The sequence below is a fragment of the Piliocolobus tephrosceles genome, chromosome 7, assembly GCF_002776525.5.
Source record: "Piliocolobus tephrosceles isolate RC106 chromosome 7, ASM277652v3, whole genome shotgun sequence".
NCBI lineage: Eukaryota > Metazoa > Chordata > Mammalia > Primates > Cercopithecidae > Piliocolobus > Piliocolobus tephrosceles.
This window is the reverse complement of record NC_045440.1, coordinates 100,561,634-100,587,040: the sequence shown is the minus strand read 5'-3', so window position 1 is coordinate 100,587,040 and position 25,407 is coordinate 100,561,634. Positions and strand designations below refer to the sequence as shown.

The 25,407-nt window shown below is 38.5% G+C and overlaps 1 protein-coding gene and 1 non-coding gene across 2 annotated transcripts in view; both read left to right on the top strand.

The window, feature by feature from the left end:
* LOC111520894 (serine/threonine-protein kinase 3) overlaps window positions 1-24,712 on the top strand; it is a 334,853-nt gene extending 310,141 nt beyond the window's left edge. The window contains exon 11 of the mRNA XM_023183991.1: window positions 23,340-24,712. Within this exon, the coding sequence (XP_023039759.1) occupies window positions 23,340-23,498 (159 nt within the window). The 3' untranslated portion in view covers window positions 23,499-24,712. The remainder of the gene's footprint in view (window positions 1-23,339) is intronic.
* Window positions 15,739-15,845, top strand: LOC111520929. Its single transcript, XR_002724804.1, has one exon. It is a non-coding gene; the product is annotated as a U6 spliceosomal RNA (small nuclear RNA).
* Window positions 24,713-25,407: the final 695 nt, after the last annotated feature.

Sequence of the window (25,407 nt, the reverse complement as noted above, 5' to 3'; positions counted from 1 at the left end):
AATAATTGTATCATCAGACATGCAGAATAAACATGTAGTGGAACATGAAACTATCCTATAGTAATATTAACTAAACATGCTGAAAAATACCCTGATCTTCCCAGATATTCTTTTTGCTTTACTTCAACTGTAAATTTACCAGCTTGATGCCACACACACACACACACACATTTTTTTTGTTTTTGTTTTTTTGTTTTGAGATGGAGTCTCACTCTGTCACCCAGGCTGGAGTGCAGTGGCCGGATCTCAGCTCACTGCAAGCTCTGCCTCCCGGGTTTATGCCATTCTCCTGCCTCAGCCTCTCGAGTAGCTGGGACTATAGGTGCCCGCCACCTCGCCCAGCTAGTTTTTTTGTATTTTTTAGTAGAGACGGGGTTTCACCATTTTTAAAATAGTTAATAGATGTATACTGTGACATTGAAAGGGACTTTCTGTTACCACAAAATTGTTAGTAGAATCCACAGCTGATAATAGCAAGTGGTAAGTACCCAATATTCTAAAGCATGCCACCAACAACTGAAACCAGCCACCTCCCTCTGGGGATTACTAAGAGACCCACCATTTTTCATTCATTCAATAAATATTGATTAAGCACCTACTATGTTCCAAGCAGTGTTCTAGGCACTAGAGATGTAGCTGTTTACTAAACAAAGGCCCTGTCCAAATGGAATTTATAACCTAGTGGGAGGGGAAGAAAATAGCTCTCTCCTTACCTAAAGTCAAATAAGGAGCCTTCCAGAGATCCATTCACAGAGAATGGTGGTGCCTGCAGGAAAGGGATACCGTTACCTGGTACCCCAGCAAGGTGCTTACTGACCTAGCTGTAGGTCAGTAATCTGTAGACTCACTGGTGTTCCACTAAAGGCAGAGCCTTTAGTTCCTGGAAGTTTGGAAGGTATATTAGCATAGACACTGATATCTGCTTCTCTCCCAAAGATTTTTGTAGGTGGGAGACTTCTGTAGGTAGAGCTAAGGTCTGTGGGATAACTAAGGACCACTGGAGTAGTGAGCTAGCAAGAGATTAGATAACCCCTTACGTTCCTTGGGTCCCACTAGTCCCTGGAGAGTGTAGAGAACTTCTATGATCTCTTTACTCCAAAAGAGGAGGTCAGAAGTCATAATGCTGCCCAGGTGGCTTTCAGGTCAGAGAAGACAATATCTGACTCAGAAAAGATGTTAGGCAGCCCCTCTATAAAAGGGGCACTAGGATAATACCACAACATCAGGAAATACACGCACACGCTTTCTGTGCACAAACCACTAGTAATCAAACCAGAGCAAGACCAGGGAAACACACCCCACTGACAAGTCACAATTTACATAATAACATGCTGTCTCCTTCCTGCTGCCAGCACTGGAGGAAGTAGACCTTAGAAAGAAATGGCGAGAAGGTTCTAGATATAGACATCATCCTTCCCCGCTGTAAATTGTTGCAAGCTCATGCTAAGGGAAGGGGCAAAATTTGTACTTAATAGGAGATTGAAGTTTATAATTGATCTGGACTTTTAATAAGTAAAAGTGACCAGAAATCCGTGAAATCATCCCAAGATTTACTGTGGGATATATCAAGGAAATTTGGCTTTGCGTAGCCAAAAGAGTGTAATGGGAGAAAAATTAAATTATTTTAAGTTTGTATTATTGCTCCACAGAGATTTGACTACCCAGTAAGCTAGTTACAGATATACTTTAACCATTGTTGTTTTTGTAATGTTTGTGATCTTCCATAACAAATGTTTGTCATATAATGTTTTTCTTAAATTGAAGTATAAAAAGAACATTAATCACTTAATTTGTTAACCTCTTATTTATGGCTTCATTGGTGTTTTAAACTATTCAAAGTACTAATCAGAATCGCTGAGATAAGAAATCAGTCAAAACTAATACAATTTTTCATCTGCCTTTAATAGATCCAGAAAGATTTAATTACTGGTTGGTTTTGAGTTACTTAGATTTTGTTGTCCTGGGCCTAGAAGTTTAGAGCCACTGACAATATAACAGAAGTGTGCCCAAATTAAGCTTTTCCTGATATTTTTAGTAAGCAAAGCTACTTACTAGAAACTGAAAATGCATAAAAGGAATGGGTGGTCAGCTGCCATTGAGGAATGCAATGAAAATTTCATTGTTCCTTTTTTAAACGGGTGGCCAAGATTTCTCCAGGACAAGATGATTATGGTAATGCTCATCAGTTTGTAACTCCTGCACTAGATTCAAGGTAAACACAGCACCAAACCAACTGTGGAACAGTCTGGACAGACATAGGCAAAGTCTCACTGGAATGTGAAGGAGACATGTTTTATTGGTTTTGTCAGGGTAGCTCTCTTTTTATTGATAACATTATGAAATCTATCCCAAAGGGCTATGTAGAAATGTGTTTCTTTGGCTAAAGAGCTGGTTAAATAGAAAAATGCTTAATTAACACATATGCACTTACTTGATATGGCCAGTGATGGCTAAAATACATGAATAGCTTATAAGTAAAATGCTTCACCAGGTGTAATCTGACAGGAAAGGTGAGATTTTTAAATAATTTTTTTCTATTTTTAATCTATAAACAATTTGTTAAAAAACTGTTTCACATGATCATTGGATTTTGAAGTGCTTTTGTAGTTCTTGGGAGACCCATGAAATAGCTATCAGTAGACTCCAGTTCAAATTTATGTGGGTTAGATGTTGCCTTTGAGTGCCTACATAAGCACCTCTGCTGAGAGATTTAGGGTGGGTGATTTAATCTCTGTGAGCATCCTCACCTGTCAAACGTGGTTGGTAACATCTGCCCCCTAAGGTGATTGCTAGACTTCAATGACTTAGTGTACAGGACCTTAGGATAGTATTCAGCACATTGTAAACAATAATTGGCACTTTCTCCTACTCCTTCATTGATATTCACAAGAAACTCTATTCTTCCTTTTCTTTGGGAATGAAAATCTAGAATCTTAAGTTTCTTCTAGGTGCTCTGAAGTTAAACAGCCAAAACAGAACGATTCATGGTAGTTTCCAGTTGTAATCCCAGAATATTTTTGGTTATTCAGTCAGCTGAAGACCTGGGCCACTCAGCTCAGAACAGGATAAATAATGTCTGTTTGGGGAAGGGGAATCTGTCAATAGATTTGATGTTAATGCAGCTTTTAAGATCACATTTTTACAGTGAGAAATTCAGCTTTTCTTCTACAGTGTAAGTGTCAAGTGCCTGAAATTATCACTATCTTATTTTTGTAAGTGCATATTTTAAATGTATGTGTACGATTTTCTTTAAACAGACTTCATAGTAGTTTGGATTGACTAGAATGCTCCTTTTTTGTATGCTTCTCAGTGCCAGGAATTAAATTAGGAAAAAGCCTTAATATATTAATGTTCTCTTTTCTTTTTTTTAAACTTTAAGTACTACCTGTTATCCCTGTGGCTCAGGCTTATGGGCAAAAGGCCCCTTGCCTGTTTATGTATATGTAAACCAATCAGTGGACTTGACTGGATTTTTACTAGTACTTTGTTGTGTTTCCTGTTCTCATTGTTAGTAAAATGTGTGGCAGCCTCCATCAACAGTGTTTTCTAAAACCAAACAAGATTCTGTTCAACACAGTAAAAATTTCAGTAAAATGGAATATTAAGGGAAAAAGGGAAAAAAGAGTACATTGCTCCAGGCCACAAACAACTCAAAACAGTCTGAGACATGCACTGGTAAATCTCAAAAATGCTATAGGCAATTCTGCATCAAAATTGCCATAGAAAATTATTGTTGTTAGCCATTCTGTTGATAGTTCATATCGTTAGAATTGCTAGCAGATGGGAAAATAGATGAGTCAGGATACAGTATTAGCAACCCATATTTTTTTAATCACAGGCCACTAATATAGTCTGTAGTATCTGCAAGATTTATTTAAACAGTTGCTAGGAAGAGTTTGTTTTCCCAGTAAACACAGCAAACCTTAGGATTCTCTTGATTGACTGTTTGACTAAATGTGTTAACATTAACATGTAAGACCATTTGCTTCATTGTAGTAGTGTCTCATTTATTTTGACAGACTGATTGTTCTAGTAACTCGTAGAATCATTAGGTCTTGAAATGTTATTACAGTGATATATTCAAAACCCTCATACTCTTGTTTCTGCTATTTGAGATTATGACTTTTAAAAATCACTCATGTAATTAGGACTATTTTTGTCAAAACAAAATTATATAGAAATCGTAGTGTTTTTCCCGAGATTTTAAGATGAATTATTTTATGAAGTAAGTTTTATCACTTGACTGTGATATTTTAGGTTTTTATAGTAGACTAGATATGTAAACTTAAAGGAAGTTCTAATTTTACTGACAACTCTTTCTGATAAGCAGCCTTTCAATACTTCTTATAGAGTTCAGAAATAATTCTAATTATTAAAGTTTTGAAATGTCAGAGTTATCAGTGAATTGATTTAATCTTATTTTCCACCCTAACTTCTCATATCACTGAGTTATTTGGGCTCCTGTTTTATGCAAGAGCTAGTAACTGAGTTATTATTAATTTGCGTATCTTTTACTTGGTTTTTATTTTTTTTAGAGATACTGAGAAATGTCATAGTTATGGATATTGATCTGTCATCTCCTGAATGAAATGTAATTATCCAGGGCTATATTAACAAAATGAGTTTCTTATTTAAGCTGGCACTCATGTACCAAACTATATCAATTTTCAAACAAAATATTGACTCCTGTTAAAAAGTAGTTTTGACTTTTTAATTTAACTAAAAACAATATTCGTCCATCCATCTAATTATTAGTGTTAAGAGTTTTACAGTTTTTCTTTAAAGTCTTTCGTTTGGTATAAACAATTATTTTGTAAGAACTGGGAGATCCTAGTCTACTAACTGATCTTAAGCTTAAAGAAGACGGCATAGACCTTTTACTGAGCTTCTGCTCTTTATTTCATTTGAAAATACTGCTCTATACAAATGTCATATGCAGGGTTTTCTATTCACTGTAGCCTTCATAGCTGAATATTAAAAAAAAAAAAAAAAAAAACAGTTTTCCTTTCGGCTCAGGTCGACGACCAGCAACACCCCCCATTTTTGGTGACTTAACATTTTTGAACTCTCTAACAGTGCTAGATTAAGAATATCAAACTTGATAACTTTTGACTTCTATCTAAATAACTTTTGCTACTTGAAACATGACCAAGCTTCCAGTGAGACTTCATATTAGACAATTACTTATTTTGAACTTGCAGAATTTAAAAGTATGTATGTCCTCTGATAGAAAGGAGTTAGCATGTTTCCACACTCTTCTGTCTTATTTCCTCTTCTCTCTCCTACTTTATTTTTTTATTTTTATTTTTTGAGACGGAGTCTCGCTCTGTCACCCAGGCTGGAGTGCAGTGGCCGGATCTCAGCTCACTACAAGCTCCGCCTCCCGGGTTCATGTCATTCTCCTGCCTCAGCCTCCCAAGTAGCTGGGACTACAGGCGCCCGCCACCTCACCCGGCTAGTTTTTTGTATTTATTAGTAGAGACGGGGTTTCACCGGGTTAGCCAGGATGGTCTCGATCTCCTGACCTCATGATCCGCCCATCTCGGCCTTCCAAAGTGCTGGGATTACAGGCTTGAGCCACTGCGCCCGTCCTACTTTAAAATCACCTAAGAAACTCTGTTGGGTTTTAATGAAGGAAGCCCAAAACATTGTCATTTTTAATTAATGAAGTCTAGTGAGTCAGAAATGGATACTTTGAAATTGTTGTAAATCGCCCTCCCCAAAATTATGAGTCAAAATGGGTTATGGCTCTTGTTTCCTTCTGAACAAGGCAAGAGAAGGGTCTTGTACCTGAGCTAACTGCATCCCTTTATAACACTTATTGTTGTCTCACAGAATTGGTTACATTGACGGTCCAGTCACACACACACACACAGACACACACACACACACACACACACAGAGAGAGTGAGAGTGAGAGAGAGAGAGAGAGAGAGAGAGAGAGAGAGAGAGAGAGAGAGAGAGAAGAAATTGAAATTGAAAAGATAAATTTGGGATTTTTCTCCCACAAACTTTGATACTAAATAGCAATTGAGTGCCAATGTAGTATGTAGTATAACTGACCCAGAGGTCAATCTTGTCTCTGCCATAAACCAAGAGTGTACTGGAGTAAGCTAGCTCTCATTTCCTCACCCAAAATAAGGAAGTTAGAGTAGTTATCTCTGAGGTTCTGTTTTGCAGTGAGATTCTGTGAACGTTTATCTCATAACTCAACTTTATTGCTTCCGTTAAACAAATGACTTAGTCACAAACAATGACTTTTAATAATCCCAGATCTCAAAATATGTTTATCTCAGGCCCATACAATTTTAATTTACCTGATCTCATTTTAAATCCTTTTATGGAAATGGATTTTTTTCTCTGCCCTTACTAGTATGTCTTGCCCGCTGATGTTTGTCCTTTCAGCTGTCCAGGAAAAGCAAAATTTTCTAGGAGTAGGACAAAAGCTTCAGGTAATGAAACAATATCGCTCTGAAATTCATCTTTTTCTTTATGTGTTTTTCAGAGATTGTGGGTCCTGCTTCCACTGGCTTTGCGTTCCAGTTCTTCCTCTTACTGCATGTCAGTTAATGTATTTATTTAACCAACTATGTGTCCTTAATGCATGTAAAGATTGTCAAACTACAATATCCTCCCACAGTACTGAGGCTTAAAAATTTGAGAACTACTCTTAGTTGTGCAGGTTCTATTTTTTTTTTTTTTTTTTTTTATACTTTAAGTTCTAGGGTACATGTGCATAACGTGTAGGTTTGTTACATATGTATACTTGTGCCATGTTGGTGTGCTGCACCCATCAACTCGTCAGCACCCATCAACTCGTCATTTACAGGTATAACTCCCAATGCAATCCCTCCCCCCTACCCCCTCCCCATGATAGGCCCCGGTGTGTGATGTTCCCCTTCCCGAGTCCAAGTGATCTCATTGTTCAGTTCCCACCTATGAGTGAGAACATGCGGTGTTTGGTTTTCTGTTCTTGTGATAGTTTGTGATAGTTTCCAGCTGCATCTATGTCCCTACAAAGGACACAAACTCATCCTTTTTTATGGCTGCATAGTATTCCATGCTGTATATGTGCCACATTTTCTTAATCCAGTCTGTCACTGATGGATATTTGGGTTGATTCCAAGTCTTTGCTATTGTGAATGTGCCGCAATAAACATACATGTGCATGTGTCTTTATAGCAGCATGATTTATAATCCTTCGGGTATATACCCAGTAATGGGATGGCTGGGTCATATGGTACTTCTAGATCTAGATCCTTGAGGAATTGCCATACTGTTTTCCATAATGGTTGAACTAGTTTACAATCCCACCAACAGTGTAAAAGTGTTCCTATTTCTCCACATCCTCTCCAACACCTGTTGTTTCCTGACTTTTTAATGATTGCCATTCTAACTGGTGTGAGATGGTATCTCATTGTAGTTTTGATTTGCATTTCTCTGATGGCAAGTGATGATGAGCATTTTTTCATGTGTCTGTTGGCTGGATGCATGTCTTCTTTTGAGAAATGTCTGTTCATATCCTTTCCCCACTTTTTGATGGGGTTGTTTGTTTTTTTCTTGTAAATTTGTTTGAGTTATTTGTAGGTTCTGGATATTAGCCCTTTGTCAGATGAGTAGATTGTAAAAATTTTCTCCCATTCTGTAGGTTGCCTGTTCACTCTGATGGTAGTTTCTTTTGCTGTGCAGAAGCTCTTTAGTTTAATTAGATCCCATTGGTCAATTTTGGCTTTTGTTGCTGTTGCTTTTGGTGTTTTAGACATGAAGTCCTTGCCCATGCCTATGTCCTGAATGGTATTACCTAGGTTTTCTTCTAGGGTTTTTATGGTATTAGGTCTAACATTTAAGTCTCTAATCCATCTTGAATTAATTTTCGTATAAGGAGTAAGGAAAGGATCCAGTTTCAGCTTTCTACTTATGGCTAGCCAATTTTCCCAGCACCATTTATTAAATAGGGAATCCTTTCCCCATTTCTTGTTTCTCTCAGGTTTGTCAAAGATCAGATGGCTGTAGATGTGTGGTATTATTTCTGAGGACTGTGTTCTGTTCCATTGGTCTATATCTCTGTTTTGGTACCAGTACCATGCTGTTTTGGTTACTCTAGCCTTGTAGTATAGCTTGAAGTCAGGTAGCGTGATGCCTCCAGCTTTGTTCTTTTGGCTTAGGATTATCTTGGCAATGCGGGCTCTTTTTTGGTTCCAGATGAACTTTAAAGCAGTTTTTTCCAATTCTGTGAAGAAACTCATTGGTAGCTTGATGGGGATGGCATTGAATCTATAAATTACCTTGGGAAGTATGGCCATTTTCACGATATTGATTCTTCCTATCCATGAGCATGGTATGTTCTTCCATTTGTGTCCTCTTTCATTTCACTGAGCAGTGGTTTGTAGTTCTCCTTGAAGAGGTCCTTTACATCCCTTGTAAGTTAGATTCCTAGGTATTTTATTCTCTTTGAAGCAATTGTGAATGGAAGTTCATTCATGATTTGGCTCTCTGTTTGTCTGTTACTGATGTATAAGAATGCTTGTCAGTTTTACACATTGATTTTGTATCCTGAGACTTTGCTGAAGTTTCTTATGAGCTTAAGGAGATTTTGGGCTGAGACAATGGGGTTTTCTAAATATGCAATCATGTCACCTGCAAACAGGGACAATTTGACTTCTTCTTTTCCTAACTGAATACCCTTGATTTCTTTCTCTTGCCTGATTGCCCTAGCCAGAACTTCCAACACTATGTTGAATAGGAGTGGTGAGAGAGGGCATCCCTGTCTTGTGCCAGTTTTCAAAGGGAATTTTTCCAGTTTTTGCCCATTCAGTATGATATTAGCTGTGGGTTTGTCATAAATAGCTCTTATTATTTTGAGATACATTCCATCAATACTGAATTTATTGAGAGTTTTTAGCATGAAAGCCTGTTGAATTTTGTCAAAGGCCTTTTCTGCATCTATTGAGATAATCATGTGGTTCTTGTCTTTGGTTCTGTTTATATGCTGGATTACGTTTATTGATTTGCGTATGTTGAACCAGCCTTGCATCCCAGGGATGAAGCCCACTTGATCATGGCGGATAAGCTTTTTGATGTGCTGCTGAATCCTGTTTGCCAGTATTTTATTGAGGATTTTTGCATTGATGTTCATCAGGGATATTGGTCTAAAATTCTCTTTTTAGTTGTGTCTCTCCCAGGCTTTGGTATCAGGATGATGTTGACCTCATAAAATAAGTTAGGGAGCATTCCCTCTTTTTCTATTGATTGGAATAGTTTCAGAAGGAATGGTACCAACTCTTCCTTCTACCTCTGGTAGAATTCAGCTGTGAATCCATCTGGATTCACAAAAAAAGTCCTGGACTTTTTTTGGTTGGTAGGCTAATAATTATTGCCTCAATTTCAGAGCCTGCTATTGGTCTATTCAGGGATTCAGCTTCTTCCTGGTTTAGTCTTGGGAGAGCGTAAGTGTCCAGGAAATTATCCATTTCTTCTAGATTCTCTAGTTGATTTGCGTAGAGGGGTTTATAGTATTCTCTGATGGTAGTTTGTATTTCTGTGGGGTTGGTGGTGATATCCTCTTTATCATTTTTTATTGTGTCTATTTGATTCTTCTCTCTTTTCTTCTTTATGAGTCTTGCTAGCAGTCTATCAATTTTGTTGATCTTTTCAAAAAACCAACTCCTGGATTCATTGATTTTTTGGAGGAATTTTTGTGTCTCTGTCTCCTTCAGTTCTGCTCTGATCTTAGTTATTTCTTGCCTTCTGCTAGCTTTTGAATGTGTTTGCTCTGGCTTCTCTAGTTCTTTTAATTGTGATGTTAGAGTATCAATTTTAGATCTTTCCAGCTTTCTCTTGTGGGCATTTAGTGCTATAAATTTCCCTCTACACACTGCTTTAAATGTGTCCCAGAGATTCTGGTATGTTGTATCTTTGTTCTCATTGGTTTCAAAGAACATCTTTATTTCTGCCTTCATTTCATTATGTACCCAGTAGTCATTCAGGAGCAGGTTGTTTAGTTTCCATGTAGTTGAGCGGTTTTGATTGAGTTTCTTAGTCCTGATTTCTAGTTTGATTGCACTGTGGTCTGAGAGACAGTTTGTTATAATTTCTGTTCTTGTACATTTGCTGAGGAGTGCTTTACTTCCAATTATGTGGTCAATTTTGGAATAAGTGTGATGTGGTGCTGAGAAGAATGTATATTCTGTTGATTTGGGGTGGAGAGTTCTGTAGATGTCTATTAGGTCTGCTTGCTGCAGAGATGAGTTCAATTCCTGGATGTCCTTGTTAACTTTCTGTCTCGTTGATCTGTCTAATGTTGACAGTGGAGTGTTGAAGTCTCCCATTATTATTGTATGGAAGTCTAAGTCTCTTTGTAAGTCTCTAAGGACTTGCTTTATGAATCTGGGTGCTCCTGTATTGGGTGCATATATATTTAGGATAGTTAGCTCTTCCTGTTGAATTGATCCCTTTACCATTATGTAATGGCCTTCTTTGTCTCTTTTGATCTTTGATGGTTTAAAGTCTGTTTTATCAGAGACTAGGATTGCAACCCCTGCTTTTTTTTGTTCTCCATTTGCTTGGCAGATCTTCCTCCATCCCTTTATTTTGAGCCTATGTATGTCTCTGCATGTGAGATGGGTCTCCTGAATACAGCAAACTGATGGCTCTCGACTTTTTATCCAGTTTGCCAGTCTGTATCTTTTAATTGGACCATTTAGTCCATTTACATTTAAGGTTAATATTGTTATGTGTGAATCTGATCCCTCCATTATGATATTAACTGGTTCTTTTGCTCATTAGTTGATGCAGTTTCTTTCTAGCCTCAATGGTCTTTACATTTTGGTATGTTTTTGCAATGGCTGGTACCGGTTGTTCCTTTCCATGTTTAGTGCTTCCTTCAGGGTCTCTTGTAAAGCAGGCCTGGTGGTGACAAAATCTCTAAGCATTTGCTTATCTGTAAAGGATTTTATATCTCCTTCACTTATGAAACTTAGTTTGGCTGGATATGAAATTCTGGGTTGAAAATTCTTTTCTTTAAGAATGTTGAATATTGGCCCCCACTCTCTTCTGGCTTGTAGAGTTTCTGCCGAGAGATCTGCTGTTAGTCTGATGGGCTTCCCTTTGTGGGTAACCCGACCTTTCTCTCTGGCTGCCCTTAAGATTTTTTCCTTCATTTCAACTTTGGTGAATCTGGCAATTATGTGTCTTGGAGTTGCTCTTCTGGAGGAGTATCTTTGTGGTGTTCTCTGTATTTCCTGAATTTGAATGTTGGCCTGCCCTACTAAGTTGGGGAAGTTCTCCTGGATGATATCCTGAAGAATGTTTTCCAACTTGGTTCCATTTTCCCCCTCACTTTCAGGCACCCCAATCAGACGTAGATTTGGTCTTTTTACATAATCCCATACTTCTTGCAGACTTTGTTCATTTCTTTTTCTTCTTTTTTCTTTATATTTCTCTTCTTGCTTCATTTCATTCATTTGATCCTCAATCACTGATACTCTTTATTCCAGTTGATTACTGAAGCTTGCGCATTTGTCACATATTTCTCATGTCATGGTTTTCATCTCTGTCAGTTCGTTTATGGCCTTCTCTGCATTAATTATTCTAGTTATCAATTCTTCCAGTCTTTTTTCAAGATTTTTAGTTTCTTTGCGCTGGGTACGTAATTCCTCCTTTAGCTCTGAGAAGTTTGATGGACTGAAGCCTTCTTCTCTCATCTCGTCAAAGTCATTCTCCGTCCAGCTTTGATCCGTTGCTGGCGATGAGCTGCGTTCCTTTGGAGGGGGAGATACGCTCTTATTTTTTGAATTTCCAGCTTTTCTGCCCTGCTTTTCCCCTATCTTTGTGGTTTTATCTGCCTCTGGTCTTTGATGATGGTGACGTACTGATGGGGTTTTGGTGTGGGTGTCCTTCCTGTTTGTTAGTTTTCCTTCTAACAGTCAGGGCCCTCAGCTGTAGGTCTGTTGGAGATTGCTTGAGGTCCACTCCAGACCCTGTTTGCCTGGGTATCAGTAGCAGAGTCTGCAGAAGATAGAATATTGCTGAACATCAAGTGTACCTGTCTGATTCTTGCTTTGGAAGCTTCCTCTCAGGGGTGTACCCCGCCGTGAGGTGTGGGGTGTCGGTCTACCCCTAGTGGGGGATGTCTCCCAGTTAGGCTACTCAGGGGTCAGGGACCCACTTGAGCAGGCAGTCTGTCCGTTCTCAGATCTCAACCTCCGTGTTGGGAGATCCGCTGCTCTCTTCAAAGCTGTCAGACAGAGTCGTTTGCGTCTGCAGAGGTTTCTGCTGCTTTTTGTTGTTGTTGTTGTTGTTGTTTAGCTGTGCTCTGTCCCCTGAGGTGGAGTCTACAGAGACAGGCAGACCTCCTTGAGCTGCTGTGAGCTCCATCCAGTTGGAGCTTCCCAGTGGCTTTGTTTACCTACTTAAGCCTCAGCAATGGCGGGCGCCCCTCCCCCAGCCTCACTGCTGCCTTGCCATTAGATCACAAACTGCTGTGCTAGCAATGAGGGAGGCTTCGTGGGCATGGGACCCTCCCGGCCAGGTGTGGGCCATAATCTCCTGGTGTGCCCGTTTTGCTAAGACCCTTGGTAAAGCGCAGTATTGGAGTGGGAGTTACCCGATTTTCCAGGTGTTGTGTGTCTCAGTTCCCCTGGCTAGGAAAAGGGATTCCCTTCCCCCTTGCGCTTCCCAGATGAGGCGATGCCTTGCCCTGCTTCAGCTCCCGCTGGTCGGGCTGCAGCAGCTGACCAGCACCGATTGTCCGGCACTCCCTAGTGAGATGAACCCAGTACCTCAGTTGAAAATGCAGAAATCACTTGTCTTCTGTGTCACTCGAGCTGGGAGCTGGAGACTGGAGCTGTTCCTATTCGGCCATCTTGCCCCACCCCGGTTCTATTTTATTATTACCTAAAAACTGAATTTTATTAAAGAGAACTAGCCTTAAACACACTAAAGCCATTTCCAGATCAGTTATTCCTTTTTATACAATTGTTCAGTAAATGTACAGTAAAACTTACAATGTATGAATATTTTAAAATTATTACGTTTACTGAGTTGACTGACCCCATTATAAACTCTGAGAAGCATGAATCAGATTTGTTACTCCAACACTGAATTGATTTTGGAACTAGTAAACCAGTGTATAGCTATGGTAACACAGCTACTTTGTGTTTTAAGTATTATAGAAAGATGGCAAGTGACATTTCTTTCCTATATATATAAAAAAAGTAACAGATTTACCACAAACTCTGATCCATAAACATAATTCTGAGGTGATTTTCCTTCCTTTTCGTAAAGATTTTCAGGAAACCTGATTTTAATGAAGGAAACTTTTGTCAAAATATACTGATATTAGGAAGTTCAACTTTTTCTTCTAATATCCTTATTAGCTCAAAAAACTTTTAATTTGGATTTGCATCTTAAAAGGATAAAATCTCACCCCAATTCAGTAGGAAGCAGTTAGAGTGGTCGTCGGCCAACCTCCCCAACAGCACTTTGGTTTTCCTGTTGAGAGGGGGCACTGAGAGACAGGACTAGCTGGATTTCCTAGGCCGACTAAGAATCCCTAAGCCTAGCTGGGAAGGTGACCACTTCCACCTTTAAACATGGGCCTTGCAACTTAGATCACACCCAACCAATCGGATAGTAAAGAGAGCTCACTAAAATGCTAATTAGGCAAAAACAGAAGGTAAAGAAATAGCCAATCATCTATTGCCTGAGAGCACAGCAGGAGGGACAATGATCGGGATATAAACCCAGGCATTCAAGCCAGCAATGGCAACCCCCTTTGGGTCCCCTCCCTTTGTATGGGAGCTCTGTTTTCACTCTATTTCACTCTATTAGATCTTGCAACTGTAAAAATAAAATGAAAGGATAAAAACTATGATAATACAGGGTCATTTAAATCACTGTGAGTCTCTTTATCTGGTTTGTGAATCTTTTTACTACTAAGGCATTGAGCAGTTGCAGTACTGTTTTTCGAGAGATTGAAAAGGCCACTTTTATCACATTTTCTTTCCAAAAACATTTTCATGCTTGTGGGAGGCTTGATAGCTAGAGAAACACCAAGTGTTAAATACATGTTATTAGGGCTTAATCAAAGCCAGAAGTTTGTCTATAAATCATGCCCACTATCTAAAAAGTGAAAATTTTTGCCACACAACCTCACCTTTTTTTTGTCTATATGACACCATAATTTAGAGCTACTTAGAAACCTACTGATATTACTGTTCTATTAACAAAATGAGAAGAGTCTGACCACAAATGCTTAGTGTGAGTGTTATTTTCTGTTGGACACTATCTGAAAGATAGTAAGATCAGGGAGAAAACCTTCTTTCCCTGGATAACCTACTCCTCATCAAGGGTTTCAGTTACAGCCTAAATGCTGATACTTCCCTAAGTCTGTATCTTTTGCTTGGATCTCTCTCCTCACCTCCAAACCCTGAATTACAATCCATATCTGATGTCTCCACCTTGGTGCCTTGTTCATAGCTCAAACTCACTAGTACTAAAATTAATTTCATTAACTGCCCTACCTTATTAATAGTATTGATCTCTACCCCATTACCGAAGCTTGAAGTCAGAATCATCCTTAACCCTTCCTATTTTCTGACCCTTTATAATCAGTCACTCAACAAAAACAACCCTACCAATTCTACTTTCAAAGATCTCAAATCCTTCTCTTCTTAGTCTCCACTTCCATTGTCTTAATCCAAGCCTAACCTTCTCACTAGATTGTTGTGGTAACCTACTAATGGATCTTGCCTCCATTTTTTTCTCCCATGGCAATCCATTTCCTATACCTGCTACTGGAGTTATTTTTCTAAAGTTCATATGTGATCACATCACTATTTATGCTCAAAATGACAGCATTTCTTTCTTGTCACAGAAGTTTGCAGCAACACACATAAGGCCCACAGCAACCTGGCCTTGCTCTCTTTTTCCTGAGTCATCTTCTATTCATCTTCCTGCATGAATCCTTCTCTAATCCTAGCAGTCTGCTAGATACCTCTAAAGATGCCAGACAGTTGTGTACCATATATGTTTTTACTCATGCTGTTTTCCTTCTCTATCCTGTTTCCCATTTTATCATCTTACTCATCCTTCAGTGCGTTAGCTGTGTATGGGCCTGTCTTGCCAGCTAGATTACAATCTCATTGTGGGAGGTAGAGTGTTTTACTCATCTCTGAACCTACTATGCTTGGTCTGTAGAAAAATCTCAATAAATATGTCAGTGAGTACTTTGAAGTTCTCTGACAGCCCACCTGAAGACCTAGCTATATATGTAGCTTATGCAGAAGTCAGATTTTCTGTAAACTCAACCTTATACAACCACAAAACTGAAATCAGATATTTGTAAAATAAATACAAAACTAGAAACAGGTTTAATGAGCTTCAGCACTAAGGCCATGCTCTGTCTTTCCTCAGACAGCTTCAGGATTTCACTCACAACCTATTCTTATTTGGGGTAATGCCTTATGAGGTTGTTTAATTGCTTTTCTAGTTCCCAATAGATGAACATACTTGCTATAGAGATAGGAAGGGTATATGTTCAATGATGGCCATGAAGAGGAGCTGACAGAAAAGCCAAAAAAGGAGTGAGAAATTTAATATATAACACAGATTATTAATAAAAGTAATGATAACTCACTATCAAGGAAAGACCGTCTCCTTATGTCCTCTGCTTAGAAAGAAGGCAGTATATTCTGTGGAACACTTTATAAAGATTTTCTCTTCAAAAAAATTGAGACAGTGCTCACTTCAGCAGCACATGTACTAAAATTGGAATGAAAAACTGAAGATTAGCATGGCCCCTGTGCAAGGCTCACATGCACATTTGTGAAGCATTCTATATATTTCTACCCAAATTAGAATGAACCAGAAAAACAATTCTGGCAATATGACAAAGCAGAGTTCTATAACACCCCTGAAAAGATCACACTGGCTCTCCAGTAATTGATCTAAACCAAGATGAAATCTTTGAAATACCTTTTTATAAACAATTCAAAGGTGGATTATTAAGCTACCAAAGGAGATACAAGAGAAAGGTGAAAAACAACATAAAGAAGTTTGAAAAACTATTCAGGATGTGAATGAAAATTTTTCTAAAGAGATATAGATATTTTAAAGAAAAACTAATCAGAACTTCCAGAGTCAAAAGACACATTTAAAGAATTACAAAATGCAGTGGTAAGTTTTAACAATAGGCAAAGTAGAAGAAAGAATTTCAGAGCTCAAAGACAAGGCTTTCAAATTAACCCAATCAAACAAAAATAAAGAAAAGAAATGAACAAAGTATCCAAGAAATATGGGATTATGTAAAATGGCCAAACCTAAGAATCATTGGTGTTCCTGAGGGAGAAGAGAAAGCAAAAAGTTTGGAAAACTTACTTGAGGAAATAATTGAGGAAAACTTCCCTGGCCTTGCTAGAGATGTAGATATTCAAATATAAGAAGCTCAAAGAACTCCTAGGAACTATATGATCCAGCAATTCCACTGCTAGGTGTGTATCCAAAAGAAAAGAAATCAGTATATCAAAGAGATAACTGCATCCTGTGTTTGTTGCAGCACTATTTATAATAGCTAAAATTTGGAAGCAACCTAAGTGTCCATCAAAATATGAATGGATAAAGAAAATGTGGTACATATACACATTGGAGTACTATTCAGTCATAATAATGAGATCCAGTCATTTGCAACAACTTAGGTGGAACTGATGATCACTATGTTAAGTGAAATAAACCAGGCATAGACAAACATTGCATGTTCTCATTTATTAATTGTTTTAATCTAAAAATCAAAACAATTGAACTCATGGACATAGAGAGTAGAAGAATGGTTACCAGAGGCTAGGAAGGGTAGTTGGGTGGTGGGGCAAGGAAGGCAGTGACGGGGAGGTAAGGATGGTTAATGAGTATTAAAAAAAATAGAAGGCCGAGGCAGGCAGATCACGTGAGGTCAGGAGTTTGAGACCAGTCCGGGCAACATGGTAAAACCCCGTCTCTACTAAAAATATAAAAATTAGCCAGATGTGGTGGAACATGCCCATAATCCCAGCTACTTGGGAGGCTGAGGCACAAGAATTGCTTGAACCCAGGAGGCAGAGGTTGCAGTGAGCCAGGATCACACCACTGCACTCCAGTTTGCATGACAGAGTAAGACTCTGTCAAAAAAAAAAAAAAAAAAAATGAATGAATGAATAAGACCTACTACTTGATAGCACAACAGGGTTACTATAGTTAATAATAACTAATTGTACATTTTAAAATAATTTGAAGAGTGTTACTGGATTGTATTCAAAGGATAAATGCTTGAGGGGATGGATACCCCATTCTCAATGATGTGCTTCTTTCACATTGCATGTCAGTATTAAAACATTTCAAGTACCCCATATTTACCTACTATGCACCCACAGAAAAAGTTTTTTAATTAAAAAAGAACTTCTAGGAGATTTTTTGCAAAAAGGACATCACCAAGAGCAGTGAGACAAAAGCGTTAGGTAACCTGTAAAGGAAAACCTATCAGACTTAACAGCAGACTTCTCAGCACAAACCTTACAAGCCAGAATGGACTGGGGTCCTATTTTTAACCTCCTTAAACAGAAAACTGTTAACTAAGAATTTTGTATCGAGCAAAACTGTTTCATAAATGAAGGAGAAATACATTCTTTTTCAGACAAGCAAATGCTGACAGAATTTGTCACTACCAGAGCATCCCTACAAGAAATGCTAAAAGGGGTTCTAAATCATGAAACAAGAGGTAGATAATGCACCAGAATAGAACCTCTTGAAAGCATAAAACTCACAAGGCCTGTAAAACAATAACACAACGAAGAAAACAGAGTATCTGGAAAACAACCAACGTGATGACTGGAACAGTAACTCACATTTCAATATTAATGTTGAATGTAAATGATCTAAATGCTCCACTTAAAAGATACAGGTTGGCAGAATTGATAAAAAATTACAAACCACATATCTGCTGTCTTTAAGAGACTTACCTAACACATAAGGATTTGTATAGACTCAAAGGGGTGGAAAAAGATATTCTATGCAAATGGAAGCTAAAAGTGAGCAGGAGTAGCTATTCTTGTATCAGATAAAACAGGATTTAAAGCAACAACAGTAAAAAAAAGATGAAGAAGGACATTATATAATGATAAAAGGATCAATCCAACAAGAAGATATTGTCCTAAATAAATATGCACCTCACTCTTGAGCTCTGAGATTCATAAAACAATTGCTGTTAAATCTAAGAAAAGAGATAGGTGCAACCCAGTGGTAGTGGGGGAATTCACCACTCCACTGGCAGCACTAGACAGATCATCAAGGCAGAAAGTCAATGAAGACAGGACTTAAACTGCACTCTAGAACAAATGGACATAACAAATATTTACAGAACATTCTACCCAAGAATTGCAGAATATACATTCTTCTCATCCAACATGAAACATTCTCCAAGATAAACCATATGATAGGCCTAAAACAAGTCTCAATATGTTTTTAAAAATCAAGTTGTTTCATAGTTCTGCATGGCTGGGGAGGCCTCAGGAAACTTATAATCATGGCAGATGGTGAAGGTGAACCAAGCTTGGACTTTCTCACATGATGGCAGGAGAGAGCAGAGAGCAAAGGGGAAAGAGCTCCTTGTAAAACCATCAGATCTTGTGGGAACTCACTATCATGAGAACAGCATGGAGGAAAGTGCCCCCATGATCCAATCGCCTCCCACCAGGTCTCTCTGTAGACACATGGAGATTATAAACCAAGATTATGGAGATTACACTTCAAGATGAGATTTGGGTGGGGACACAGCCAAACCATATCATTCTGTCCCTGCTTCCTCCCAAATCTCATGTCCTCACATTTCAAAATACAATCATGCCTTTTCAACAGTCCCCCAGTGTGTTAACTCATTCCAGCATTAACCCAAAAGTCGAAGTCCAAAGTCTAATCTGAGACAAGGCAAATCCCTTCCACCTAGGAGCCTGTAAAATCAAAAGCAAGTTAGTTACATCCAAGATACAGTGGGGGTACAGGCATTGGATAAATGCTCTTTTTCCAAATGGGAGAAATTGGCCAAAACAAAGGGGCTACAGGCCCCAGGCAAATCTGAAACCCAGCAGGGTAGCCATTAAATTTTAAAGTTCCAAAATGACTTCCTTTGACTCTGTGTCTCACATCTGGGTCATACTGATGCAAGAGGTGGGCTCCCATGGTCTTGGGCAGCACTACCCCTGTGGTTTCGCAGGTTACAGCCCTCCTCTCAGCAGCTTTCACAAACTGGTGTTGAGTGTCTGCAGCTTTTCCAGGCTGTGGATGGATCTACCATTCTGTGGTCTGGAGGAGAGTGGGTCTGTTCTCACAGCTCCACTAGGGAGCACCCCAGTGGGGACTCTTTATGAGGGCTCCAATCCCACATTTCCCTTCTGCACTGCCCTACCAGAGGTTCTCCATGAGGGCTCTACTCCTGCAGCAAACTTCTGACTGGACATCCAGGCATTTCCATTACATCCTCTGAAGTCTAGGTAAAGGTTCCCAAACCTCAGTTCTTGACTTCTCTGCACTCGCAGGCCCAACACCACGTGGAAGCCACCAAGGCATGAGCTGAAGCCATGGCCCGAACTGTACCTTGGCCCCTTTTAGCCATGACTGGAACTGAAATGGCTGGGATGCAGGGTACCATGTCTTAAGGCTGCACAGAGCAGCAGGGCCCCTGGGCCTGGCCCATCAAACTATTTTTCCTTCTAGGCCTCCAGGCCTGTGATGAAAGGGGCTGCTGGCAAGATCTCTGACATGCCCTGGAGACATTTTCCCCATTGTCTCGGCTCCTCATTACTTATGCAGATTTCTGCTGCAGGCTTGAATTTCTCCCCCAGAAAAATGGGTTTTTCTTTTCTATCACATCATCAGGCTGCAAATTTTCCAAACTTCTGTGCTCTGCTTCCCTTTTAAATGTAAGTTCCAATTTCAAACCATCTATTTGTGAATCCGTAAAACTGAATGCTCTTAAGAGCACCCATGTCACATCTTGAACACTTTGCTGCTTAGAAATTTATTCCACCAGATACCCTATCATCTCTTTCAAGTTCAAAGTTTCACAGATCTCTAGGGTGGCGGCAAAATGCCGCCAGTCCCTTTGCTAAAGCATAGCAAGAGTGACCTTTGCTCCAGTTCCCAATGAGCTTCTCATGTTCATCTGAGATCACTTCAGCCAGGGCTTCATTGTCCACATCACTAACAGCGTTTTGGCCAAAACCATTCAACAAATGTCTAGGAAGTTCCAAACTTTCCCACATCTTCTTATCTTCTTTTGAGCCCTCCAAACTATCCCAACCTCTGCCCATTACCCAGTTCCAAAGTCACTTCCACATTTCCAAGTATCTTTATATCAGTGCCCCACTACCTCAGTGCCAGTTAACTGTGTTAGTTCATTTTCACACTGCTGTAAAGAAACACCCAAGACTGAGTAATTTATAAAGGAAAGAGGTGTATTGACTCACTGTCCCATGTGGCTGGGGAGGACTCAGGAAATTTACAATCATGGTAGAAGGTGAAGGTGAATGTGAAGCAAGCCTGTAACTTCTCATGTGGTGGCAGGGGTGAGCAGAGTGAGAGTGAAGAAGGAAGGGCCCCTTATAAAACCATCACATATTGTGAGAACTCACTCACTATCACCAGAACAGCATGGGGGAAACTGCCCCCATGATCCAGTCACCTCCCACCAGGTGTCTCCCTAGATACATGGGGATTATGAGGATTATAATTCATGATGAGATTTGGGTGGGGACACAGCCAAACCATATCAGTAAAGTCTTAGGTTACAAAATCAGTGTGCACAAATCAGTGCACTACTGTACACAAACAGTGATCAAGCTGAGAATCAAACCAAGAACTCAACCTCTTTTACAATAGCTGTAAAATAATTAATAATAATAAATTACTTAGGAATATACTTAGCCAAGAAGATAAAAGATCCCTACAGGGAGAACTACAAAACACTGTTGAAAGAAATCATACATGACACAAATGGAAATACATCTGCTCATGGATTGGAAGAATCAATATTATGAAAAAGACCTTACTGCCCAAAGCAGTCTACAGATTCAGTCCTTCTCCTATCAAAATACCAACATCATTTTTCACAAAATTAGAAAAATATCCTAAAAGTCATATAGAACCAAAAAAGAGCACATGTAAATACATGTGTGTGCGCACATGTGTGCTTGCATGTGTGTGTATATGTATGTGTATGTGATACTGAGACAAAGTTTTATCACTTAAAGGACTAAGATTTAGGTACTTCATTAATTTACTTACATGAACACCAAATTCCTTAATAATGTTAGATAATGGTTCTCTAATATCACAGACCTGTTTTTCACAAATTTTACATATTGAAAATATAAAAATCTGTTAAAGGAAGAAAATTTTTCTTCTAAGTAGCTTCTTTCTCTGAGTTCATTGTATTACTGCAATACAATATTTATAAACTTATTGGCAGTTTGCCCCAGTAAAAGTAGTACAAGATATTTACAGGAATAACTTAAATCAGAATTGAAGTAATGATAATTGTTTGCTTTATATAATATGTTAGTTCTTCTAATCTTAGAGTAACCCACTCCTTTGGGTCCTGTATTCTTATTTGTGTTTATCTATCTACCTTTATGTCATGTTATTTGCAGTATAGTAGGATAGTTTCTTGGTGTATGTACAGTCTCTGAAGTCTAAATATGTTTTGGAATATCTAGGGACATGACACTCACGCATAAAAATCAATTATAAAATAGTACATGATTTAGAATCAAATACTAAATTGTGTTGTTTAAATTATGAGGGTTACATAGAAATTTAGAAATGGGAAAGATTAACATCGGCTGAAATAGAGATGATATTGAAGAACACACAAGTGGAATTGGATCCTACGTAGACATAGTTGGGTGTGTCTTTCTTGGGAAATGTGGTTGTGTGGTATACATTGGCCTTTCAATGTGGCCATTACTGATGTGTACAGTTCAAAGTTTGGAGTTTCCCTGTTTGTCTTATTCTGTATCCCCGCAGCAATTTGAACAGCACCGAGCATGTAACAGATGCATGATCACTACTTGAATTAAAAGTCAATGAAGAAAGTGTATAATAATGCATATTATATATAAATGTATCTTTTATAGCATAATATTAAAAGCTACGTTCTTTCATGACATATGACTACAAAGTAACAGGGCTGATTATTAATATACATACCAGAACTTCTTATGTACTGAAGTGAGTGGCGTTCATCTTCAAAGTCATCATCATGGAAGCCTGCATACTCTTCTCCATAACACTGTCATTTCTCAAAATATTTTTGGAACTCCTTTTTTGAATTTTCTTCAGAGAGTCTGTGACTCATTCTTTTCAGTATCCTCAGAGTCTTTTTCAGCTAAGAGTGAATTTGGTTTTTGGAAGCAGAAGTCACGATAGGGCCAGGGATGGCGAGTAAAAGGATCTGCTGGGACATGCTACTTTGGATGACTATAAGTAATGAGTATTTTTCTTCCTTGACTCATAAAATAACCAAAGACAGTTATCTTTTTAAAACAAAAAGTAAGTTGCAAGTTTTATTTTAAAACCAAGCCTTAGCTGGGTGCAGTGGCACATCCCAGCTACTGAGGAGGTCGAGGGAGGAGGATCTCTTGAGCCCAGAAGCTTGAGGCTAGCCTGGGCAACATAGTGGGACCTTGTCTCAAAAAAATAAATAAAGAAGAAGAAGAAGAAGGAGAAGGAGAAACAAAATCTATATACTCTTACATAACTGTCCTACTCCAGAATTGATCACGGCTTCCTACTTTTGGGGCCTCACCAGGCCTATTCAGCCTTACTTCCCACCACCTACCACAGTCATCTTCTTTATTAAGCATTTGGTAAAATGCAGGATAGAATGGTTAATTTAACCTTTATTCAGTCTTGTCATGTTCTTGGGTGATCTCTGCAAGTGTTCATAATTATTGTAGCACTCGGTAGCTGGCAAAGATGTAAGAAGTTAGAGTGAATATACCTGGAACATATTCTGAAAATCTGTTTGTTGGCAGTGGTGGATTTGTCTTTGTACCTTTTTACAAATTCCATCAGCATATTTTTGTCATTTGCCCTTTACTAAAGGCAGATGATCCAATTGTTTCATTGCAGATTACTGGAGGTTCTTGTAAGATATGACCTCTGGGTTCTTCAAGGAAGAAATTCCTGTTTTAACTGTTGAACCATACTTCAAAGATGATGTAAAGAATTTGCTGAAATATTTATGTTAAAACTCATTAGACATTAATGTGTTGTGGATAATTTCACTATATTGATATATTTGTTTCTATATCTAGTTGAAAAATCTAAGTTTAGAAGAACTACAGATGCGGTTAAAAGCACTGGACCCTATGATGGAACGGGAGATAGAAGAACTTCGTCAGAGATACACTGCGAAAAGACAGCCCATTCTGGATGCGATGGATGCAAAAAAAAGAAGGCAACAAAACTTTTGAGTCTAATTTCCTCTCTGTTTTTAACTATTCTGGAGACCAAGGAACCACTAGGAATTGAAGGAATATTTGTATATTTTTAATCCTAAGATTTTGCCCTACAATTAGTCAGAGGTCAAAAACTGACAATGGTACATGCCCAGGTAAATTCCCAAAAGGCAGAATTGACAGTTGTATCTACTGTGCATTCACTCTCAGATGAGGAGAACAAAAGAAATGCATTCTTTTGTTCTGTCAGCTGCATACCAGCAATAAACTGTGTTTTGAAATGGAGGCTGCGTTTAGAGACCTTGAAAATCCAAAGCTATTGTTTAATTGTGCAGCACTGAAGGGCTTTATGTTACAATATTCTTTATTCCTATCTAGTATACTAGTCTATTTATTGTATCCCCTTAGGTAAACTTATTTATTTATGCTATTTTGCTTTGTTTTGTTTTTTAAGGACAAGATCAGGATAGCTTTGGTGAAGGTAGGGTCATATTAATATGATGATAATGTGCAACCAAATTATACTTTCTGCAGGGAGCTATGGGGTACATTCCTTGATTTCCAGGATAGTTTTGCAATAGGAAAGTAGTAATGGCAATAGTTCTCAAATGGGCTAGGCCTTTTTTATATCGAAGCAATAATTCCATTTTTACCCTTTGAAATTTTGTTTAATTTTTTGATTTTTGATGTTTGGTACAAATAGAACTATATATATTTAGGTAAAATAGAGCTATCGTGTTTAAAACCAAAGAAATCAGTGGAATCCTTGCACAAAAAAGTATGATAAATATTTTTTAAAAAAATATAAATGTAACTTGTTATTATTGTTTTATGTTTTATGTGTAGATCTAATAGCTGAACTGATTCAAACTGTAATAAGCTCATAAATTTCATTTCTATGAAAATGTACTCTATTGTCACAGGATGTTTCTGTTGATTTTATTCATTTCCTGGGAATTGGTAAACATCATGTGCCTGATGATAACCCAGTAGCAAAAACATTTGTACTGAGTGGTACAAGCCTTGGGGACTGAAAAAAATAAAAAATAAAAGATTAAAACCATTAAAAAGAAATTCATTTTTACGCCGAATGAACATTTGTATGATTGCATTGGGACCAGTCATTTCCTAAGCTACATATGGCCATCTTGACAGTGTTTATTCTTTTCTGTGTTTAATTATTATATGTAAATCATAAAGACAAATAAATTTCACTGTGCCACCCAGCACATTTCGTTTCTGTATCTTTGTTAAAACTCATGACCTGGACTCTACATTTTCCAAGCAAGGGACGTATATTAGTTAGGATAGGCTAGATTATGCAGTGCTGACAACCCTCACCCTTCAGCGGCTTCACATAATGTAGGTTATTCCTCACTCTTGCTCCAGGCCCACCCCAGGTTGGCAGGGTGCCCTGCTCCTGTCATCCACACCCAGCGACCCGCTGACAGGGCCTCAACCATCTGAGATATCTGTGGTCACCACAATAAGGAGAAGGGGAGCTGGAGAGTTTCATATTAGCTCCAGCCAGCAGTGACACATGTCTGGTTGGCCACAACCCAGTATTCAGAATTAGTCACATGGCCACTCCTAACTTCGAGGGAGTCAGGAAGAGTAGCATCACCACGTAGCTGGAGGGGAGAGAACAAGAAAAGCTGATGAGTTCACTAATGTCTGTCACAGAAGGTGTATTGTCTCTGGAAAGCTTCCATTCCTTTTTAAAAATGGTATTTGTACCCTAGGTAATGCCTCAAAGTGTCATTTGTCTCTACCCTGCGGAGCCCTTACAAATAATAAATTGTATAATTGGATACAAATTATAAGATTATAAAAAGTGATAAGTATGAAACATATAAAGATTATTTAAAAATGAAGAACTGAATTTGCAATATATGCTTCAGCAGATCTATACTGGAGTCTGTTG